The sequence below is a fragment of the Astatotilapia calliptera genome, chromosome 3 (assembly GCF_964374335.1).
Source record: "Astatotilapia calliptera chromosome 3, fAstCal68.1, whole genome shotgun sequence".
NCBI lineage: Eukaryota > Metazoa > Chordata > Actinopteri > Cichliformes > Cichlidae > Astatotilapia > Astatotilapia calliptera.
The window spans coordinates 64,344,707-64,363,066 of record NC_137424.1 but is presented as its reverse complement, the minus strand read 5'-3'; the positions used below and the strand labels follow the sequence as shown (position 1 = coordinate 64,363,066).

The following is an 18,360-nucleotide window of genomic DNA, read 5'->3' as shown; positions in this document are numbered from 1 at the left end:
GTTTCATGCATCGGTTAAAACACTCGACTCCAGCTACATGACGCGCAGCTGGAAACACTTAATGCAGCTGCCCGAGATTCACAGAATTTACAGAAAGTGTTACATTTTTGTGATTTATATCGTTATCGGACGATAGATATCTTATATCGGGATATGAGACTTTGGTCCTATCGCACAGCCCTAACACATACTAAAGTTAATGTATATGAAGCTGTTTCACAAAAGCTGTAAACTGGATGTGTTATAAAGCTTTAACATTACAAAACCTTTATATAAAGTGACTATAAAGATAAATACCTTTAAAACTGTATATATTGATATTATGTCAAGTACAGTTATATAAAGATAAAAGGTAATACTGTAACTGGTTTTACTAATATTTAAATACATAATAAATGTTTTTTAATAAAGTCACAATATATTAAAAAAGATTGGGTCTATAGAGTCGTTACATCTGTAAGTTTTGATGTCCTGGTAGGTGGACATTCACATCGGTGGAGAGCTGGTGGAGTCTCTGTCAGAGGAGGAACCAGACACACCTGTGCAGGATGAAGCCCCTCCTACTTCAGTAGAGGATGTACCTGATGCAGGTAAACAAACATGCACTTTAATTACAGCACCAGAGAGATTAATACCAGTTTTTGGTTACTTATACCGGTTACTGAAGCAGCATTTGTTATAATTACCTGATAACCACACGTTGTGATCACACATTGTGAGCTCTGGTGTACACAAACAAGTGAATCAGGTATTGTAAAAACTACAATATCTGATTCACTTGTCAGCCAATCAGAGAGCAGGCTTTCCTGTTGTTTTTAGTGGTTAATTTACTTTATTATTAAAGTATGGTTGAATGTTTAGAGTTCTTGGTTATCTTTAAGAGGTTGTAGTGATAGTTTGAGAACTTTTACATGTAAAAGTTCAAGAAGAAAGAACTTAGAGGTCCTTCAGGGTACTTTTTGAGGTCATCTTATGTCGAATTTGAGTAAGATTTTTACTGCCTTGATCGGCCAGTTTACCAGTGAGTGTGTTTAGACTTTTTCCACATTTGTTTCTGTTTCTGAGAAAATTCAGCCTTAAGACTCCCAAGGCTCATTTATGCTCACCTTTCTCACCCTCACGAACGGTTTCCAACCTGGCATGTTTGCCACCTTCGTCACAGCTTTTTCAAATTAGACCAGCCTGAAGCCAGACTATGTGAGCAAGTCCACCTGTACAGGCCTTCTCAGTTAGCACAAAACTCACAGAGGGAGATTTCCACATAAGTTCTGCAAAAGATTACAAATGGACAAAAGAAAGCGGCTGTGTGATGCTGTCACATTGACGCATGAAGCAACCAATGCGGCGAGGATGAATGGGCTATTGAGGTTAGTGGGATCCTTGAGGGCTCAACCAGTCCTTGAGGAGGATCCATGGTTTGTTTAGAAGTGTAACTCCAAGCATCATGACTAGAATATTCTGGACCTTGAACGAGTCCAAACAACTTCCAGATGTTTATATGCCAATCACCAAGTTAGAATTGGCATATATCTCTGTTAACAACACCCTGCATTATATTTTCTGTATATGTAAATAATGGCTAAGATTTTTTGGGGGGGCATCCAAATAACAACAAAATAGCAACAAAACATAACAGATCTTTTGAATAAGGATTATTTTGGTACGAAATTAGCCAGGTGAGCCACTTGGTTGTCTAAGCCACAACTTCTATTTAGTCAATATTTCAAGATACAGTTCAAACTAAATCATCAGCCTAACCTGCCATCAGCAATGAATGGCTACCACTGAAATGCCACCTTGATTAATCAGAGCTTCATAATGTTTTGTCTCCATATGCACACCATTCTAGTGATGAGGACTTAGAAGATTGATCTTCTTTGTTATTCACTTAACCAGACTTAAATAATGAGATCCGGATCTGCCAAAGGAAGTGCTGAGTTGCTCAGGTCTCCTAACACTTCCTACGTTGGAATAGACGTCAGCGCGAACAGTCGCATGTCCGCCATTACCTGCCTGAAACTGGAAGTGACGTCATTTCATGGAAATGCAGGGGTTTTTTTTGCGCCACGGACCGGTTTGTGCCCGACAATATTTTCACGGACCAGCCTTTAAGGTGTCGCGGATAAATACAACAAAATAAAACTAGTACCGGTACCGAAAAAAAGAAGATTTATTCATAACACACGTGAAAAAAGCCAGGAAAACCAAGTTAACGATAAAAACGATAACAAAATAACGCTGAAAACCGATAAAAACCCTGAAAACCATACATTTCACGCCTGAGCCTCAACTCTCGTGGCCCGTTACCAAACGACTCACGGACCGGTACCGGTCCGAGGCCCGGAGGTTGGGGACCACTGCCTTAAAGTCATTAGGTGCTCACAGAGGTCACAGATCAGGTGAGTACAGTATTTCCCTCATAGATTTCTGTACCATTGCACTTCTGTTTGGAACCAGAGGAGTCACCCTGTGTTGGCCAAAGCAATGAACATTCAAAATGCTTCAACATTGGATTCACAAACCACTCCACACCAACAAACCAAAGCCCACTTAACACAATCAAGATTTAAGTATTTAAAAAAATCTCGTTAAAAAACCTCAAACTGCAAAAGTTAATAGACTTTCAGATCAGTCATGAGGTTGTGAGAAACAGTTCAGCTATGCAGGATTGCTGCTCTGTGTTTGTGAGGCTGTCTGAATCTGGGATTCCTAAGAAGTACAAGCTGTGCCACTTTTTATCCTTTCACCCTTTCAACCAGAGCTTCCTTCACATGGCCCTGGACAGCAATCACAGCAGAATTTAGGACACTCGTGCGAAGCTGTGACAAGATACAAACTGAAGCCGAGAAACGTTATTTACAAAAACACACTCTTATAAATTCCTGACTGAGAAGAGTCTCCAGTTACAAAGACCAAAACAAGTGAAGAGCCAGAAGACAGTTTCTGGTTTTAATATTTATTCATATGGTTCCATTTAGAAATCAGTCACTGACTGAGTTTAGTTGCAATTTATCTGCCTATTATTAATTACTGATTAGAACATGTGGGCAGAAAGAAATACTTCAAAGTCACTTTAGCAAACACAAATTAAAGATTGGACAAAATCATATTTCATGGGTTTAATGTGATTTTAGGTACGTGGTCATAATTAACAGAGTGAGTGTTTTGAGTGTTACAGGTACAGTTTGTCTGGCTGAACATCAGATCTTTAAAACAGCAGACATAATTCTTTCCAGTGTCCTGCAGACTATCCACAAGTTCCCGACACTCATCTTTGAGAGTCCTTTTTTTTTTTTTAAATCATTGGTGGCAACATGGACAGCTAAAGCAGAGTCAGAGTTGTTGGTTTCTGTCAGTTACAGAGTGGTTGTAGTAATATTGTAGATGTAGGCACTAGGATGATTAATGAGAGTTTAGAGGTTTAAAGCTGTCCTTAAGACGGACTTACAAGTTCTTCAATAGTGTGGGAGCTGTTCATAGCAAGGTTCAAGAACTGAGTTTGTACAATTCTAATGAGCTTGAAAGTCAATATTTGGTATGACCAAATTTATTCTTCAACACAGCCTGAGCTCTCTTAGCCAAGCTTTCTTGTCATTTCTTTAAGTTGTCTTCAGGAATAATCCTCCAACCTTCTTGAAGAAGGTTCAAAACTCTTGGATGTTGGCCACCTTTCATTCATTAGACTGGGTCACACTGTTTCAATAATGTTGTGGTCTTGACAATCCATGACTGATTATGTTTTACTGTGTGTTTTTCTATCCAGGGTGTGCTTTTACTCCATTGACAGTGTGTTTGGGATCATTGTTACACTGAAAAATGAAGTTGTAACCAATTAGACGCTTTCCAGCTTGTACTGCACGGTGAATCAGAATCTGGTGGCACATTTCTGCGTTCATAGTTCCATCAATTTTAACAAGATCTCCAACTGAACTGCAGCCCTAAACCATTACAATCTGTTACCTGCACAGTGTTTTCCACTTGTACAAAGGTACAACAGACTGTTGAACCTCTCTCTTGATCTCATCTGTACATACTGACAGTGATTTGAATCAAACATTTCAAATTTGGATTCATCACGTCATAGGACCTGTTGCAACTGATTTTCAGTCCAGTTCTAGCGTAATCTAGCACACCTCAGACTTTTTTCATTAAAAATGGCTGCCACACTTCCACTGAGACCATTTGGGCAATCTACTGTTAACTGGGCCTTCAGTTAACAGTAGATTGATCAACTGATGGTCCAGATGACTGTCAGGTCCTGTGTCAGATCTTTAATGGACTGTTTTCAAAGGATATGACTCTCTGATACTGTTTATCTGCGGTATTTAGTTTTTTAGGTCTGTCACTTCTTCTTTTGTCCATACTGGACAATTTTCTTTGTCCAGCTTCCTTGACTTTTTTTTACAAATGCAAAGCAAAAGCAAGAAATGCTAGGTTTTCAGTGAATAGCACTTGGAAGTCACCTTGCTGGTGCAAGAATACTATTTCATGTCTATAACCCGTGTTATTGTTGGTGTTTTTCATAGAATCAACGAAATAAACTGGAACGAATTAGGTTTGTTTTGTTTTTTGCAACAGGCTGATAAACATACAAAGACCGTACTGAAAGTGAATAAAAAAGCAGCCAAAGCAAACCAAAGTCCAAAACTTTGAAAAACCTTGGGAAAACCTGGAGAACTGCTGTTCCAGTTTAAACAATTACAAAAACTACATATAACAATACCATTCAACATAAATATATGCAACAATGGATTTAAGGTCATTAAAACATATCAAAGGTCTTTGCAGGTATTTGAAAGGTCCATGAAAAGGTTAGCTCTTTTAACAGGTCCAAGGGTTTGTCGAGGAGCCCTTGAGGCTCTTTAATTGTCACTTGAAGGCTTAGTCCTCAGTTGAAATGCTGACGTTGAGCTGGTTTCTGCGTTTTATCAGAAGCCAAGGAAAGAAATTTGAAGGCATTTTTGTTTTTTTTGTTCTTTGCCCAGACCTGCCCAGTGGACCACACAGCTACAGACTGGATGAGCTGGCGTACGCGAGGAGCGGCGACAAAGGAGACTCTGCTAACATTGGTGAGAACAAATAAACCTCAGGAATGATATTCAGAAATATACAACACTGATTCAAACTAAATTAAATCCTGTCTAACCTCCAGTTCACCACACAAATCTGACTGTCTCAAAATTACAGCCAATGAGAGGCCAGGAATCTCTGTGTGTGTCAGTTTGGAGTCTGATTGAGAAGTCCTTGAAGGTTCAGCAGGTTATTGTTGGAGATGTTATTCGTGCTTCATTAAAATCTTCCAAGTGAGCCCATTTGTTGTTTAGAGAGTTCTTTAGAAAATCCTTAACAAGACTCAAATATCTTCAAAGGGTCAGTGACGTCGTTCAGTGTTCAAAGGAAAGACGAAAAGGAGGCCAATTATAAAGACGAAGGTTTACAGTAACCGTTTACAGTTTACTGCTCTAAGCACTCTTTGTTTGGAAAAATATTCAGGCATAGTATAGTAAAGCCCTGTTTTTGATTTTGTATTTTAATGAGCAAAACACGAGTGATTGTTTTAATCCCAGAGAAATTAAAATCGCCACATCTGTGCATCTCTGTCTCTGTAGGAGTCGTAGCTCGCCATCCACTCTACTTCCCCTATCTAAAGAAACACCTGACTTCTTCTGTAGTGGAGGAATACTTCTCCCACCTCATCAAGCCAGGAGTGAAGAATGCCGTCACACGGTGAGCAGGAGGGGAAAAGGCTGTTTGTTGTGAGAGTCACAGAGGAATAAAGATACACTCAGGTCCTTATTTTACTTTTGCCTCTGTGCACCACTATTTTAAATCAGTCAGTAGACTAGAATACAGTTTCCAACATGTAAATATAACTAAAATATCAAGATGCAGATGTTCAGCTTTTGTTCAAGAGGTAACAATGATAAAATATACATCATAGTATATGGTCTACAGTTAATTCAATTTATATTTGGATACTGACACAAGTTTTGTGGGTTTTTTACCTGTTTACTGAAACATATTCCAATTCATTTGAGGGTGTCCACATTTACAGATGATGAAGAGTTTAGAAGTTTCAGCTCCTTAACCACCCTCTTTTTAAAGGGATCAAAAGTCAGTGGACAGTTGGCTCGAAGGCTATTTCATGGGTAGCTGTGGGTAATTCCTTCGTTATGTCATTATCCATTAAGAAGATTAAAGGCCTGGAGTTGATTTGAGGTGTGATGCTTGCATTTGGAAGATTTTGCTGTGAACAGACAACAAATGTTTAAAGGAGCTGCCCATGCAGGTGAAACAAGTCATAATTAATTTGCAAAAACAGGAAAAAAAAACATCAGAGAAGTTGCTACAATATTAGGAGTGGCAAATCTACAGTTTGGTCAATCCTGAGAAAGAAAGAAAGCACCGGTAAACTCAGCAACGCAAAAAGACCTGGACGTCAGTAAAAGACTACAGTGGTGGATGATCTCTTGAATGATCAGGTCCCATCTTATCTTAATGACCTTGTAGTACCATATCACCCTATTAGAGCACTTCGCTCTCGCTCTGCAGGCCTACTTGTTGTTCCTAGAGTATTTAAAAGTAGAATGGGAGGGAGAGCCTTCAGTTTTCAGGGCCCTCTTCTGTGGAACCAGCTTCCAGTTTGGATTCGGGAGACAGACACTATCTCTACTTTTAAGATTAAGCTTAAAACTTTCCTTTTTGCTAAAGCATATAGTTAGGGCTGGACCAGGTGACCCTGAATCCTCCCTTAGTTATGTTGCAATAGACGTAGGCTGCCGGGGGATTCCCATGATGCATTGAGTTTTTCCTTTCCAGTCACCTTTCTCACTCACTATGTGTATATACACCTCTCTGCTTTTAATTATTAGTTATTATTAATCTCTGACTCTCTTCCGCAATATTTTGCGACAGATGGCCCTGAGCCTGATTCATCCTGTTAAAAGGGAGTTTTTCCCTTTCCATTTTAAGGGAAGTCAGTCTTTTAAATGTGTAGGATTTAAAATAACAAAACAAAAGGAGATTTAACAATGTACTGATTTGTTGAAAATGAAAACAGTTGCTAGGTAAATGAGCTAAAGTGCTTTGTGCCTTTCCGATCAGTTGCTTTTTGATTTGGTAATGCTCCACAGCTGTTCATTGTGTTGTGTCTGCCGGGATAACAAGAGGAAACCTAAAATCCTACTTAAAACATCATCACCAGGCCTTCGGCTCCGTTTTCAAACCCCACAAATACCACACTGACAAAGATTTAACAGAGTGCTGAAGACACTGAAGGATGGCTGTGGCCGAAACCCTCATGCTGTAGTCATGAAAAAAAGCCCACAACATACTGATGGAAACCAGGAGCATGACTTCCACTAAAACTGAGATACAACACCATGAACACAGCTCACTGTCAGAGCCCTCCTCCTCGAGGTAATCACCCTGTAATGACACAGCAGAGGAGACGTAATAGAAACCAGGGCTTTGGTGTTTGATAGCCGGAGGCGGTGGATGACCAGGTTGTCTCCAAACAGAAGAATCTCAAGGTTCAGTGTTTTTATTTACTCCTCACAAAGAGACGAGTTTTCTGCAAGATTATAAACAGTTTATCCGCTGCCTGTTAGATTAGTAGCAGACACAATTTGTGTAAGATAAGATACACTCTGTTTACCCCAAAGCTGAGAAATTCCTTTGTTAAAGCAGATAAAAGTCAAGTTAAACGCAAGCAGCTCAAATAAGCAGGAAGACATGTATCTATTTACCAGGGTAAAAACCTGAAATCATGAATTCAAATATAGATTTTGTAGTATATCGATATACGTTGTATATATTCAACTTTCTAAACAGTAGGTAATGAATGACAGCTGTTTTTGGGGTCAACTTGAAAAAAAGGCAGATGTGAAATGTAAAAATGAGGTCAGAGGTCAAATGTGATGTCATATTTGGATGCAAACTGTGATGTGAAATTTACAATGCCCAATACCAGCATCATTTCCTAAAGGTTGTCAATTTTGGAAAAAAAAACAACGTAGATATTTAGCATAGTTTTAAAGATAAAAGATGTAAAAGTTTGAACTTATTTGACCTTGAAAAAGAGGTCGGAGGTCAAAAGTGACATGATATTTAGAATCCACATGTTTATTCTTTATTACACATTCTTTATATGCCTACAATGACAGTAAGGAACATAGATCTAAATAGCTTTATATAACATTATTATCACTCTAACCTTCAGATCAACCTATTGACCTTCAAAGAGAGGTTAGAGGTCAAATGTGATGAGATATAGACAATCTTTTTTTTGTCACTTTTCCTCCAATAAATCATGAAGTTGACCTTGAAGACCTTGGAGGAAAAGCTCTGTACAGTAGTTTAGTGTTAAAGGTGCCGTATGGCTGAAAAAAAGAGCTGTTATATTAATAAAGTTTATGCAATTTGAAGGCACTGATGGTCACTGTAGTGGCTCTATTAATTTCTTGAAGTTCTCTCTTTCTCTTATATTTAATATAACCACACTACAGACAGACAAGCGCCTGTTTTTTATGCGTTGTCGTTAGCAACAACGACGGTAAAACCATCGCACGTCCACTTGTTTATTTTCCACATAAACCTTTCACAATAAAGCTCAAGATCCTGTTGAGACTTTCCAAACTAAACTGAATCACGTGAAAGATGCAGATTATTTACGGATGAGAAGTAAAAAAGAGCCGCCAGGTGCTTAGACTCAAACGTTAGAACAGGCTTTTCCCCGCAGCACGCCGTGTAATAAATACTGACAATGAAAACGGCGGCCGTTACAACTTATGTCTAAAAATGTATAGTTTCATGCATCGGTTAAAACACTCGACTCCAGGTACACTATGCGCAGCTGGAAACACTTCACGCAGGTCGAGCTGCCCGAGATTCACAGAATTTTCAGAAAATGTAAAATTTTTGTGATTTATATCGTTATCGGACGATAGAATTCTTATATCGGGATATAAGATTTTGGTCATATTGCACAGCCCTAATTCTAATGTATGCTCAGTCTACCTGCAACCTCCACAAGCACAAATAGGTGTCCCAATTTATATAATAATACTTACAGAACAGCAAAGTTATTGTAAAATTGTTTGTTAGCCCATTCAATTAGCAGCATAAGTTGCCATGGTGATGTAATCCAGTAAGAAGCAACACCACCTTTGTAGAAAAAAAAAACCTGGGGTTAACCTCAAACCTCAAATAAAACAAAATCCTGCCTCAAATAAACATCTGCCAGCTCAAACATGTGGATACGCCTACTCTGGCTCTTCTATTAAGTCGTTAATAAAGGAACAGCTGAAAGTAGCTATTCTGATCTACTGTCATTACCACTTGTGGCCAGAGAGGGTGCTATTCACCAGAAGTTAAACTAAGGTATCAAGCTAACGCTGCGGTTGCCACCATTTGACCTCTGATGTTATGAACCTGATTCACTACTCCCGTGTTAAAATCTGGACATTTTTAATATGGCTCTATGGATTGACTCAATTTAGGAGCGAGCCCAGAGTGACAGTTAGAGGAACTGCAGGTTTTTGGTATTTATTATATTTATTGTATATTTTGTAATTATTATCATTGGATTGGCTGGAGGTTGTTGAATTTCCTTGACGAGACGAGCAGCACTAGCTTAGTGGGCGTGGCTGTACCTGAGCATGTATAGGGCCACGGCGGACATGTTTGAGCGGTGACTCAGCGCGCGGTGTGTTAGCGATTAACGTAATGAAGAGATGGAGGCCATAAAGCTCGCTGACCTGCGTCTCCTCTCGCACCCTGAAACGCCTCCCTGCCGCCGCAGACGCTTCATTAGTGCACCTCCGGCACTCGTCAACCCAGTGGGAGGCCATGCACACACACACACTCACACACACATGCACACACACAGTTAACTGCTTACAGACAGAGGCACGCACACACACACACTTTACTAGTAAACCACACGTTTAACTGCTCACACATCAAAAGCCCGCTTGGTACATTAACGTGTGCAATAAACTGCCAAACCAGCACATGGTGTGTGTGTGTGTGTGTGTGTGTGTGTGTGTGTGTGTGTTTTTAAGACATATGGTTGACCGTGTGTGTGGTTTTAAAGTGTTGGTTACCATGGTTATGAGTGTGGTTTTTTTAGTTTTTTCTTCCTTGTCATTCACAGATACACTCTGCCAGGAATCCACGGCCTTAACTTTGTCCTGCAGAGCTCACTGGGAGGTGGAGGAGTGGCCTCTCTGCGCAGTGACCCCCAGGTATCACATGGCCACACACACACACACACACATCTATACATACAGACCCTTCCTGGATCTGTGAGGGCACTTAATGACATTAAACCTTCTACTTTAACCTGAATCAGATCCTCGGCCGAACCCCTGAAGCAGTTGGTTTAAAGAAAGAAATATCCCCACCTTCCACCACCTCTCCTCTCCCTCTTCAGCCATTCACTGCCTGTAAAAGTTTAATGAGAAAGTTCAGTCTCTCCAGATCTCATGTAATGGGCGAGGAAGGGGGCAGCTGGTTCAAAGTGGGTCTACAGCTTAATTTCAGTCTGTATGCACCTGAAAACCATCGCAGTTCTCACGTTTCTTCACCAGAACAACATGAAATCTCTTTTCTTCTGCATCGTCATTCAGTTGGCTGTGAAGGAACCTGTATTGTTTTTTTATTACTAACAAAATAAAAATAAAAACACACTCATGAGATTTACACCAATTATTAAAAAGCTCAATCTCAGGGTATGTTTGTATGACTCACATGTCCAGGGTGAGAGACAAGGATTGTTTTGAACCCTTCAGTTCATCCTCTGTCTGAATCCATTTTATGCTCCTCCCTCTTTAGGCCAACTCAGTTTGGATTGGCTGCCCCTCATTCATATAAGAACATCTCCAAACTATGGTGTAATGTAAATATACAAGAGCAAATCCATGGCCTGAGGTGTTCCTTTAGTCTGCTGTTTGTGTTTCAACTGCAGTATCAAACTTTAAAAACAAATGCTTTTCCTTCTTCATCCTGCTTTAGCTCTCTCTTTGTCTCTGCACTTCATCAGAGATGTAATATTCCCCTCAAAATATCTGCACCACCCCACTGATCCATTTCTAGCTCCTATTTTTGATCAGTGTTTTAAATATCATTCATATTATATTGTTTCGCAGCAGCAGTCCACAAGATTCATTGATTAGAGAGAACCTCGTCAATCAGGAGATCCTCTTTGAGCAACACTTGATAGCAGTGGGGAGAAGGAACCCCCTTTTAAAAGGAAATGACCACCAACAGAACCAAGCTCGGGGAAGGGTAGCCTCCTCTGAATTTAACCAATCAGCACCCAGAGGATTTTAGGGCCGATCAGGCGCACATATCCCGAGTCAGTACAGGGACGTTCTCATGGTGGGTACATGAAATTGTGATCAAAAACCAATATTTAAGTTCCTGCAACATCCTCCCCTCTGCCCTTCAATTCTCTCTGGTCACTATGGTAACGCATAAATATTTCTTTCAAAATAAGACACACAACTACAACACGGGAAACCGAGTTAATGATTAAAAATGATTAAAAACCCTGAAAACCATACATTTCAGCCCGAGCTTCACCTCTCACGGCCTGGCACCAAACGACTCATGGACCAGTGCCAGTTCGTGGCCCGGGGGTTGGGGACCATTTGCAAGTATATAATATGAGCATTCACAATTATAAGAGTATGTCTATGGCAAAAGAGAAGGTTGAGTCTGTGTAAAATGTAAATTCAAAACAGAATGCAATGATTTACTAATGTCATAAACTCGTGTTTATTCAGAATAGAAGATGGAAAACAGATCCAGTGTTTGAAATGACTGTGTATGACAACATATTTCTGCTGCTATCATGACACAGACCCAGTAAATTTACTGCAATATCTTCTGACTTTATATCAAATTAACAACAACACTCTGTGTGACTTCGTGTCTCCACCAAGCTCTGATCACTGTGTTCAAAGACCTCCATCGCCCACTGATGTAAACCCAATCAATTAAAAACCAAACCTTGCACTTTTAACACTTTAATGTCTTCTAGAACACAGATTTCTTTTCTACAGCAGTGTTTCTTCATCATATAGAAATCGGTTGATGCATGCGGTTGAAATTCCGGCTCTTTTTTAATATTGGGATATCTCAGGGATTAAATATGCAGTTATGACAGAAAGCGTATTTTCACTGGTCCGGCTCACTTAAAATCAAAATGTACGTGTAAACGATGGCTTAAGATGAGTCTGACAACCCTGGTGTAAGGTAGAGACAGCAGAGCAGCTCCAGGCCCTCTAAAAGGTGGGAAAACCTCTCGTCATACTTAAGGTCGTGTCCTTTATCATCAAAGCTTTTCTCCTCCCTTGTTTCTGCTTTTTCTTTCCCCCTCATTGTTTATCAGAGGCATTGGTAAAGTTTCTTTTTCTCTCTGCTGCACATCAAAGAAACTCTTTTAACACCTCGCACAGCCGTAAAGCTCAACGACTCCAAGGTGGAAGCATGCACACTTTCACATTTCCTGTCTCTCCTCAGGGCAAAGCCTACGGTCAGATGCTGCTGGACTTGAAGCTGAGAGGACTGCCTGACCTCAAGTCTCTGGTGGACTGAGAGTCGAACAGAGGGAGAGAAAAAGAGCTGGAGGCAAACGGAGATGTAAAAGAGAGTTTGCGAAAAGTGAGACTTTTTACCTCAAGAGAAACACAAAGGGAGCATTTATAGATCCAGATCACGTCCACATCTGAAACCTGAAGAGCACAAGATCATTTTATACATAAATTAGATTAGAGCTTCACGATGTTTACAACATGTGGGTCACCACAACTCAAATCATCATGGGCCGTCTGCTCAGCCGTCTCCAATTGGCCTAAAAATGTTACAGTTCCAAGTCTGGGGATATAAAATGATTGCTGTGAGAGTTGTAGTTTCATATACCAAGTACTCTTCAAGACCTCTATATTTTTTTTTAAATAGTCCACTAATCAACTTCCAGCATGTTTTTCTCACACTTTGAAATCTGAGGCAATGTGTGAATGTGAATGACTCAAAAACCATGAAATGTAAAAGTCTTTCTTATCATAAAAAACAATCAGGATCTGTATTTTATATACATGCGCAAACTTTAAACCACAAAATATTCAGGTACCTCCGATATGGCTGAGCGGGGCATGTAGACTAAGACTCTAAGACTCGGCAACCCAAGATCTGCCACAGATTTAGATCATCTAAAGGAGCATCCACATAAAAACAGCTGGACTCAGCTGGATACACCTCGATAAAATTTAAGACAAACAAGTTTACACGGGGGCCTTAATCCTCTGAAATCCAAGTTATCATTGCTGATGAGTGTAACCCTTTGCAGTCAGAATGAATAATGCTGAAATTCAAATTCAAGGACATGGACATTTTTCCCTCGTGTCTTGAAAAAGTGTTTACGCCTCACGCAGATTAACTGGTAGCTAACAGTTACTAAATGCTAACATTTAAAGACTGCCATGTTGTTTTTTTTGGTGTTCCATATTTGTAGTGAAGCGTTATCACAAGCAAGTTTACCGAGCACTCTTCATCCGTAGGCTGTACAGAGAACACAACCTGCTAATTAATGCTAAAAGGCTAATGAAATATTCAAATTTTATTCACCACAACTAGACCACAGACTTGTTAGCCGATATGGACATTTAACTGCACAGCAGCCATATACAGTCAACACAGTCCGGAGTCAACACAGCTCATTTAAATATTTATTTAATTTAATAAAAAAAAGTCACCCCTGCTCAGTTGCTATTAACTAAACCAGGGTTTCAGTTACTGACTTATTTTTGGAGCCAGCCTCTAGTGGACATTAGAGGAACTACATTTTTGAGTCGTAATGACTGATAATACTGACCTGTTAAATCGAGAGCATTAGATCTACAATTTGCTAACGCGTTAATGAGCTAACCGCGCTAATGCGTTGCCGCTGTGCAGCCCCATGCACGGGGTGATCCGCGCTAACTCGCTAACGGAGATTTGCTGCGATTAACGCTGACAGCACTAATTTTGAATCTCAAGTTCAAAGAGGAAACCTAGCAAAACAGAGTGGAATCACCTGAAAGGCAGCCAAACTGCCAACAACTCTCCAAACTACTTTTTTTTTCTTGCATTTTACTTTCATGCAATTGGGTTAAAAGTTGTGAAAGCGTCATCACGCTGTATTGGATTTGATTTGAACTCAGTGACTGATTGAATGAATCAATAGAGTTTCCTCACCCCAGAGCCACAGATGTTGGCAATACAGGAAAATGTTTGGAGGCCGATTGTTCGCATCAGCCTCATAATCTTGACTTGCCCTGACCTCTGACCTCCCAGGGAACAAGGAGAGCTGGTTTGGGTTTCCCTCACGGGGTAAACAAAGTGTTTTCTGTGAGCTATCAGAGGAGACACTCGACGGGCACGACGCCTGGTTCTCCCCGTCTCGTTCACCTTGGCGTGACCCGGCTCCTCCGATGTTCGCCGCCCCGCAGGAATGCACGTCTCCTTCAACCAAACTGACTCTCTGCCTTCCAGCCGGTTTAGTCATAATTGCAAACAGACTGAATTTGGAGTCGGAGTCACTCAGCAGCTTCCGTCGAGGCTCGAATCTCATAAAATCCTCCACCTCTGAATCATATCCCCCTTTCCACAAAATCTTCATACTCAAATTTCTTTGTTAAGTGACTTCTGTTTTTTCCCCAAACTTTGACTCAAACTTTGAGAGTTTGAGTTTACAGTCAGAAATGTAAAACAGATCAAAGTATGTTCATGACCGAATGATCGCAAACACAGAGAAGGAGCCACATTAGAGAGCCTGCCTAAAACAATAAATAAACAGTTGTCCTGTAAATGGGCATTCAAAGAGCTTGGTGCACAATAAAACCATAAGAAATGACAGCAAGACAAATCCTTCCAGACATGAATTGAGAGCAGAGCAGCACGAGGATAAATTGTGCCAAAGTCACACGGGAAAAGTTCAAATCAATCGGCTGGTCTTTCGAATTTAAGGGACGACTGAGCATCGTGTCAAAGTCAGAGCTTGAAATGGCGCTTCCCATAAAACCCCCAAACCAAAAGAAGTTACAAGCCGCAAGTGTCGCCACTTTGCATGTAAATCTGGAAATGTGCTCACATCTCAATGATGAAGGGAGCAAAACTCTAGATTCACATCTGCCCTCCACATTTCTTCCCATGAAACATTTGTCGTAATCGTGTGGAGAAACCCTTCATCATTGTAGAACAACACCACCTCCCCAAAACACATGGACTCTAAGATTTATGAGCGTGTACAGAAAAGATTTCCAAACAATCGATGCTCATTTTCTGGCATGTTTACTCAATTTGCACGCTTTTATGTCAATATAGACTTCCTCAGCTAGTTTTGAGTCATACCTGGAGCGACTGATGCAAAGCCTGTTCAACCTCCTGACTTCACCTGGTCGTTTTCAGTAGTGGTACGGGCCATCCTAACCAAGACTGTTTTGAGTCGAGATTATTTTAATAATTTAACTATATCACTGCTTGTTCATTTATCAAAAAGGAAGGTTCTGTGATGGTGTCCTGTAAAATAAGTGCTACATTTTTGCTTCAAGGTTTAATTTGGTTATCTACAGAAACATCTTTAAGTTTAATTATGAAGTCTTTTCCCCCACATATTTGACATTTCTTTGCTAATCAAGGGATTGTAGCATGACTTAAGAAAACCAAAATGTAATAAATAACAATATTAAATAACAACGGTCTCTGGACAGAAAAGCTCCCTGCTGTTATCTGTGCCATATTTCATATTTAGCTATCCAGTTGTTTTAGAGTGCCAGTCCAAACACATACATCCAATAATTGAGCCTTGTGGAACACCAGAGGCCTTTTTTTTTTATTTCAGCAGGTTTACATCAACCAAAAGAAACAGAAGCAGCCGCCGACTTTTTAAAGTCTGGAAAAAAATCAGTTTGAAGTTAGTGGGTGATCTTTGTGATTTGATGTTTTTGTTTAATGCATTAGCTTTTTAACATAAACTCTGATGGTAGCTTTTTTCTTATTAACAGCTTTTCTCTGTGTTATTATATTTGAACCACTGCCTCTCACCACTGATTTTTTTTTCTTGCTTTCTCTCTTACTGGTACGAATTGCCAGCATTGCCTTATTCGTAATCAATGCACTTTAGTCAAACTGGTATCATGAAGCCTTACTGAGGAACCATGTGTGCTGTTGTACAACTACATAGATTTTATCAAAATCACGTAACTTTTTCATTAAATATCCAACTTAAAGGGCACATTGTTGTTTTTTGTCCATTTTAGAATTATTTACTTGAAACTTACCAGTACTTTGAAATGACGAAACTCTTGTAATTAAAGGTCTGAAATAGGCTGAAAATTAAGATTATAAGTAATATGTTAAGACTTATTTACTATTTTTTGATGAAGACGTTTAACTCTTTGGCTTTCTGCTTTCTATTTAAAATATTCTGTATAGAAAGTGATTTTTGTAGATACTAAAGAGATTAAAGATATTTTTATTATCAAACCTTCTGCTTACAGTTTGCGCTGTTTGTGTGTGTGCCCTTTTTGTTAACAAGCTTGTCTTTGTGACAGGAAGCTGAGCAGCAAAAGGTGTCAACAGCAACAAGACAGAAATCTCTAACATGTGTTTCTTCGTTCCTAAAAGCAGGCGTTCTAGGACTCCAGAGCAGATTCCAGTCATTTTGCATGTAGAGTATATTATGCATATGTCATACAGTTTAAGATGCAGGCAAAAAACAAACGACCCCCAAATTTGGTTTAATTTAAGCTATTGGGTACCGTATGTTTCTGAGACTTTACTGTTCTGCTGTGGCGATGAATGAAAATAAAACCAGACCAGCAGGGAGTGAAACCGCCAAAGAACGTGTGCCGATAAAGTAGCAGCACAATAACAACAGAATACTTTACCACACTATAAAAGAGAGCACAATAAAAATGCAATTAAATGCTCCAAGTAAATAGCCAATTAACTTTTTCAGCCTCAGATAGTTTAACAAAGCATTTTTTTTAAAGTGACAAAAGATTATAAGCAAATAAACATGTTTCAGTAAAAGTGGATAGGATTATAAGAATTTATATGAAAGCTACATTAACTGTTCCCTTCATTTATACTCAGAGTTACTAATAAAAGTTAAAAAAAAAAAGCTTTTTTAAGTTAATTTTACTTAATTTTTCTGTTTTGCTGTTTATTTTTCCTGTAATTTGAGTTTTACGTTTTGTTAAAGAACAGCAGATTTCTTCTCTACAATTAAAGTGCGCCCCAGGGTGGCTGTGGCTACAATGTAGCTTGCCATCACCAGTGTGTGAATGTGTGCGTGAATGGGTGGATGACTGGATATGTAAAGCGCTTTGGGGTCCTTAGGGACTAGTAAAGCGCTATATAAATACAGGCCATTTACCATTTAAAGAACACACACATACATATATGCATGTATGTATGTATATAAACATACATATGTGTAATAATAACAGTTAGCATAACAAAGAGAATAGACCATAAGTAAAGACTTGCAATCAAAAATAAACATTAAAATTTTAATGATAAGCAAGGGAACATTGGTAAATAGTTTTTGATAAATACAATTCATATTTGGTGATATGTACCCATACAGTGCCTAACTACTTCAGTCTAGAAAAAAATACTTGTATTCCTTTGAAAGAAGAAGCAGAGGTCCAGAAATGGAGCCTTGTGGAACATCAGAGAACAATTTTGTTGGATTTTGGAAGTCTTTTAAATTCCTTTCCAGTTCTACAGAGTACGGTGAACATCAGACTGACAAACAGAGGATGAAGGATGGTGATTAACATTCAGAACATGCAGACAGCATGGGAACAAGTGTGTGTGTGCATTAATCAATGTGAAAGCAGCAGGTCACCAGTTTGTTGAATCGTTTGTCACGGCGCCAATGCTTTTGTCCTGCTCGGACTGATGCACAGCGAGGTATAGCAACACATTGAGGGCCTCCAAATCTGTCTGGGAGGATGGGAGATGTTTCTCACAAACAAGTTCTTGTTGAAATCTGCTCACCAGACCACCAGGTAGCTACTGGAGCATAAAAGAAGTTTGGTGGTGCTGCAAAAACTATGTGTGTTTATCCCAACACGTTTTATAATGCAGCTTCATCAAATTTCTCCTGTGTCTCCCAGTTATGTGTGCGATGTCCTTTAGCATCATGCTCTGACACGCTAGCTTGGGACTGTGGTGGCTGGTGAGAACCGGGAGAAAAAGAAATGCATTATGAGACCTTTGTGTTTTCAAGTTAGTTAATTTCCACCTCGCTTTTACTTTCATTTCAGTCTGTGGTTATGTGAGCATAAACTGAGGTCCTAGTAT

At 39.6% G+C, this 18,360-nt stretch overlaps 1 protein-coding gene across 2 annotated transcripts in view; it reads left to right on the top strand.

The window, feature by feature from the left end:
* The window catches only part of LOC113019446 (uncharacterized), a 34,399-nt gene extending 17,869 nt beyond the window's left edge, over nucleotides 1-16,530 (top strand). Inside the window, exons 16-20 of one of the 2 annotated variants that reach the window (XM_026163176.2) lie at nucleotides 479-590; nucleotides 4,986-5,069; nucleotides 5,610-5,727; nucleotides 10,157-10,247; nucleotides 12,529-16,530. In XM_026163176.2, coding sequence (XP_026018961.2) covers nucleotides 479-590; nucleotides 4,986-5,069; nucleotides 5,610-5,727; nucleotides 10,157-10,247; nucleotides 12,529-12,603 — 480 coding nt within the window. In that variant the 3' untranslated portion in view covers nucleotides 12,604-16,530. The other variant, XM_026163175.2, reaches the window with a different exon arrangement.
* Nucleotides 16,531-18,360: the final 1,830 nt, after the last annotated feature.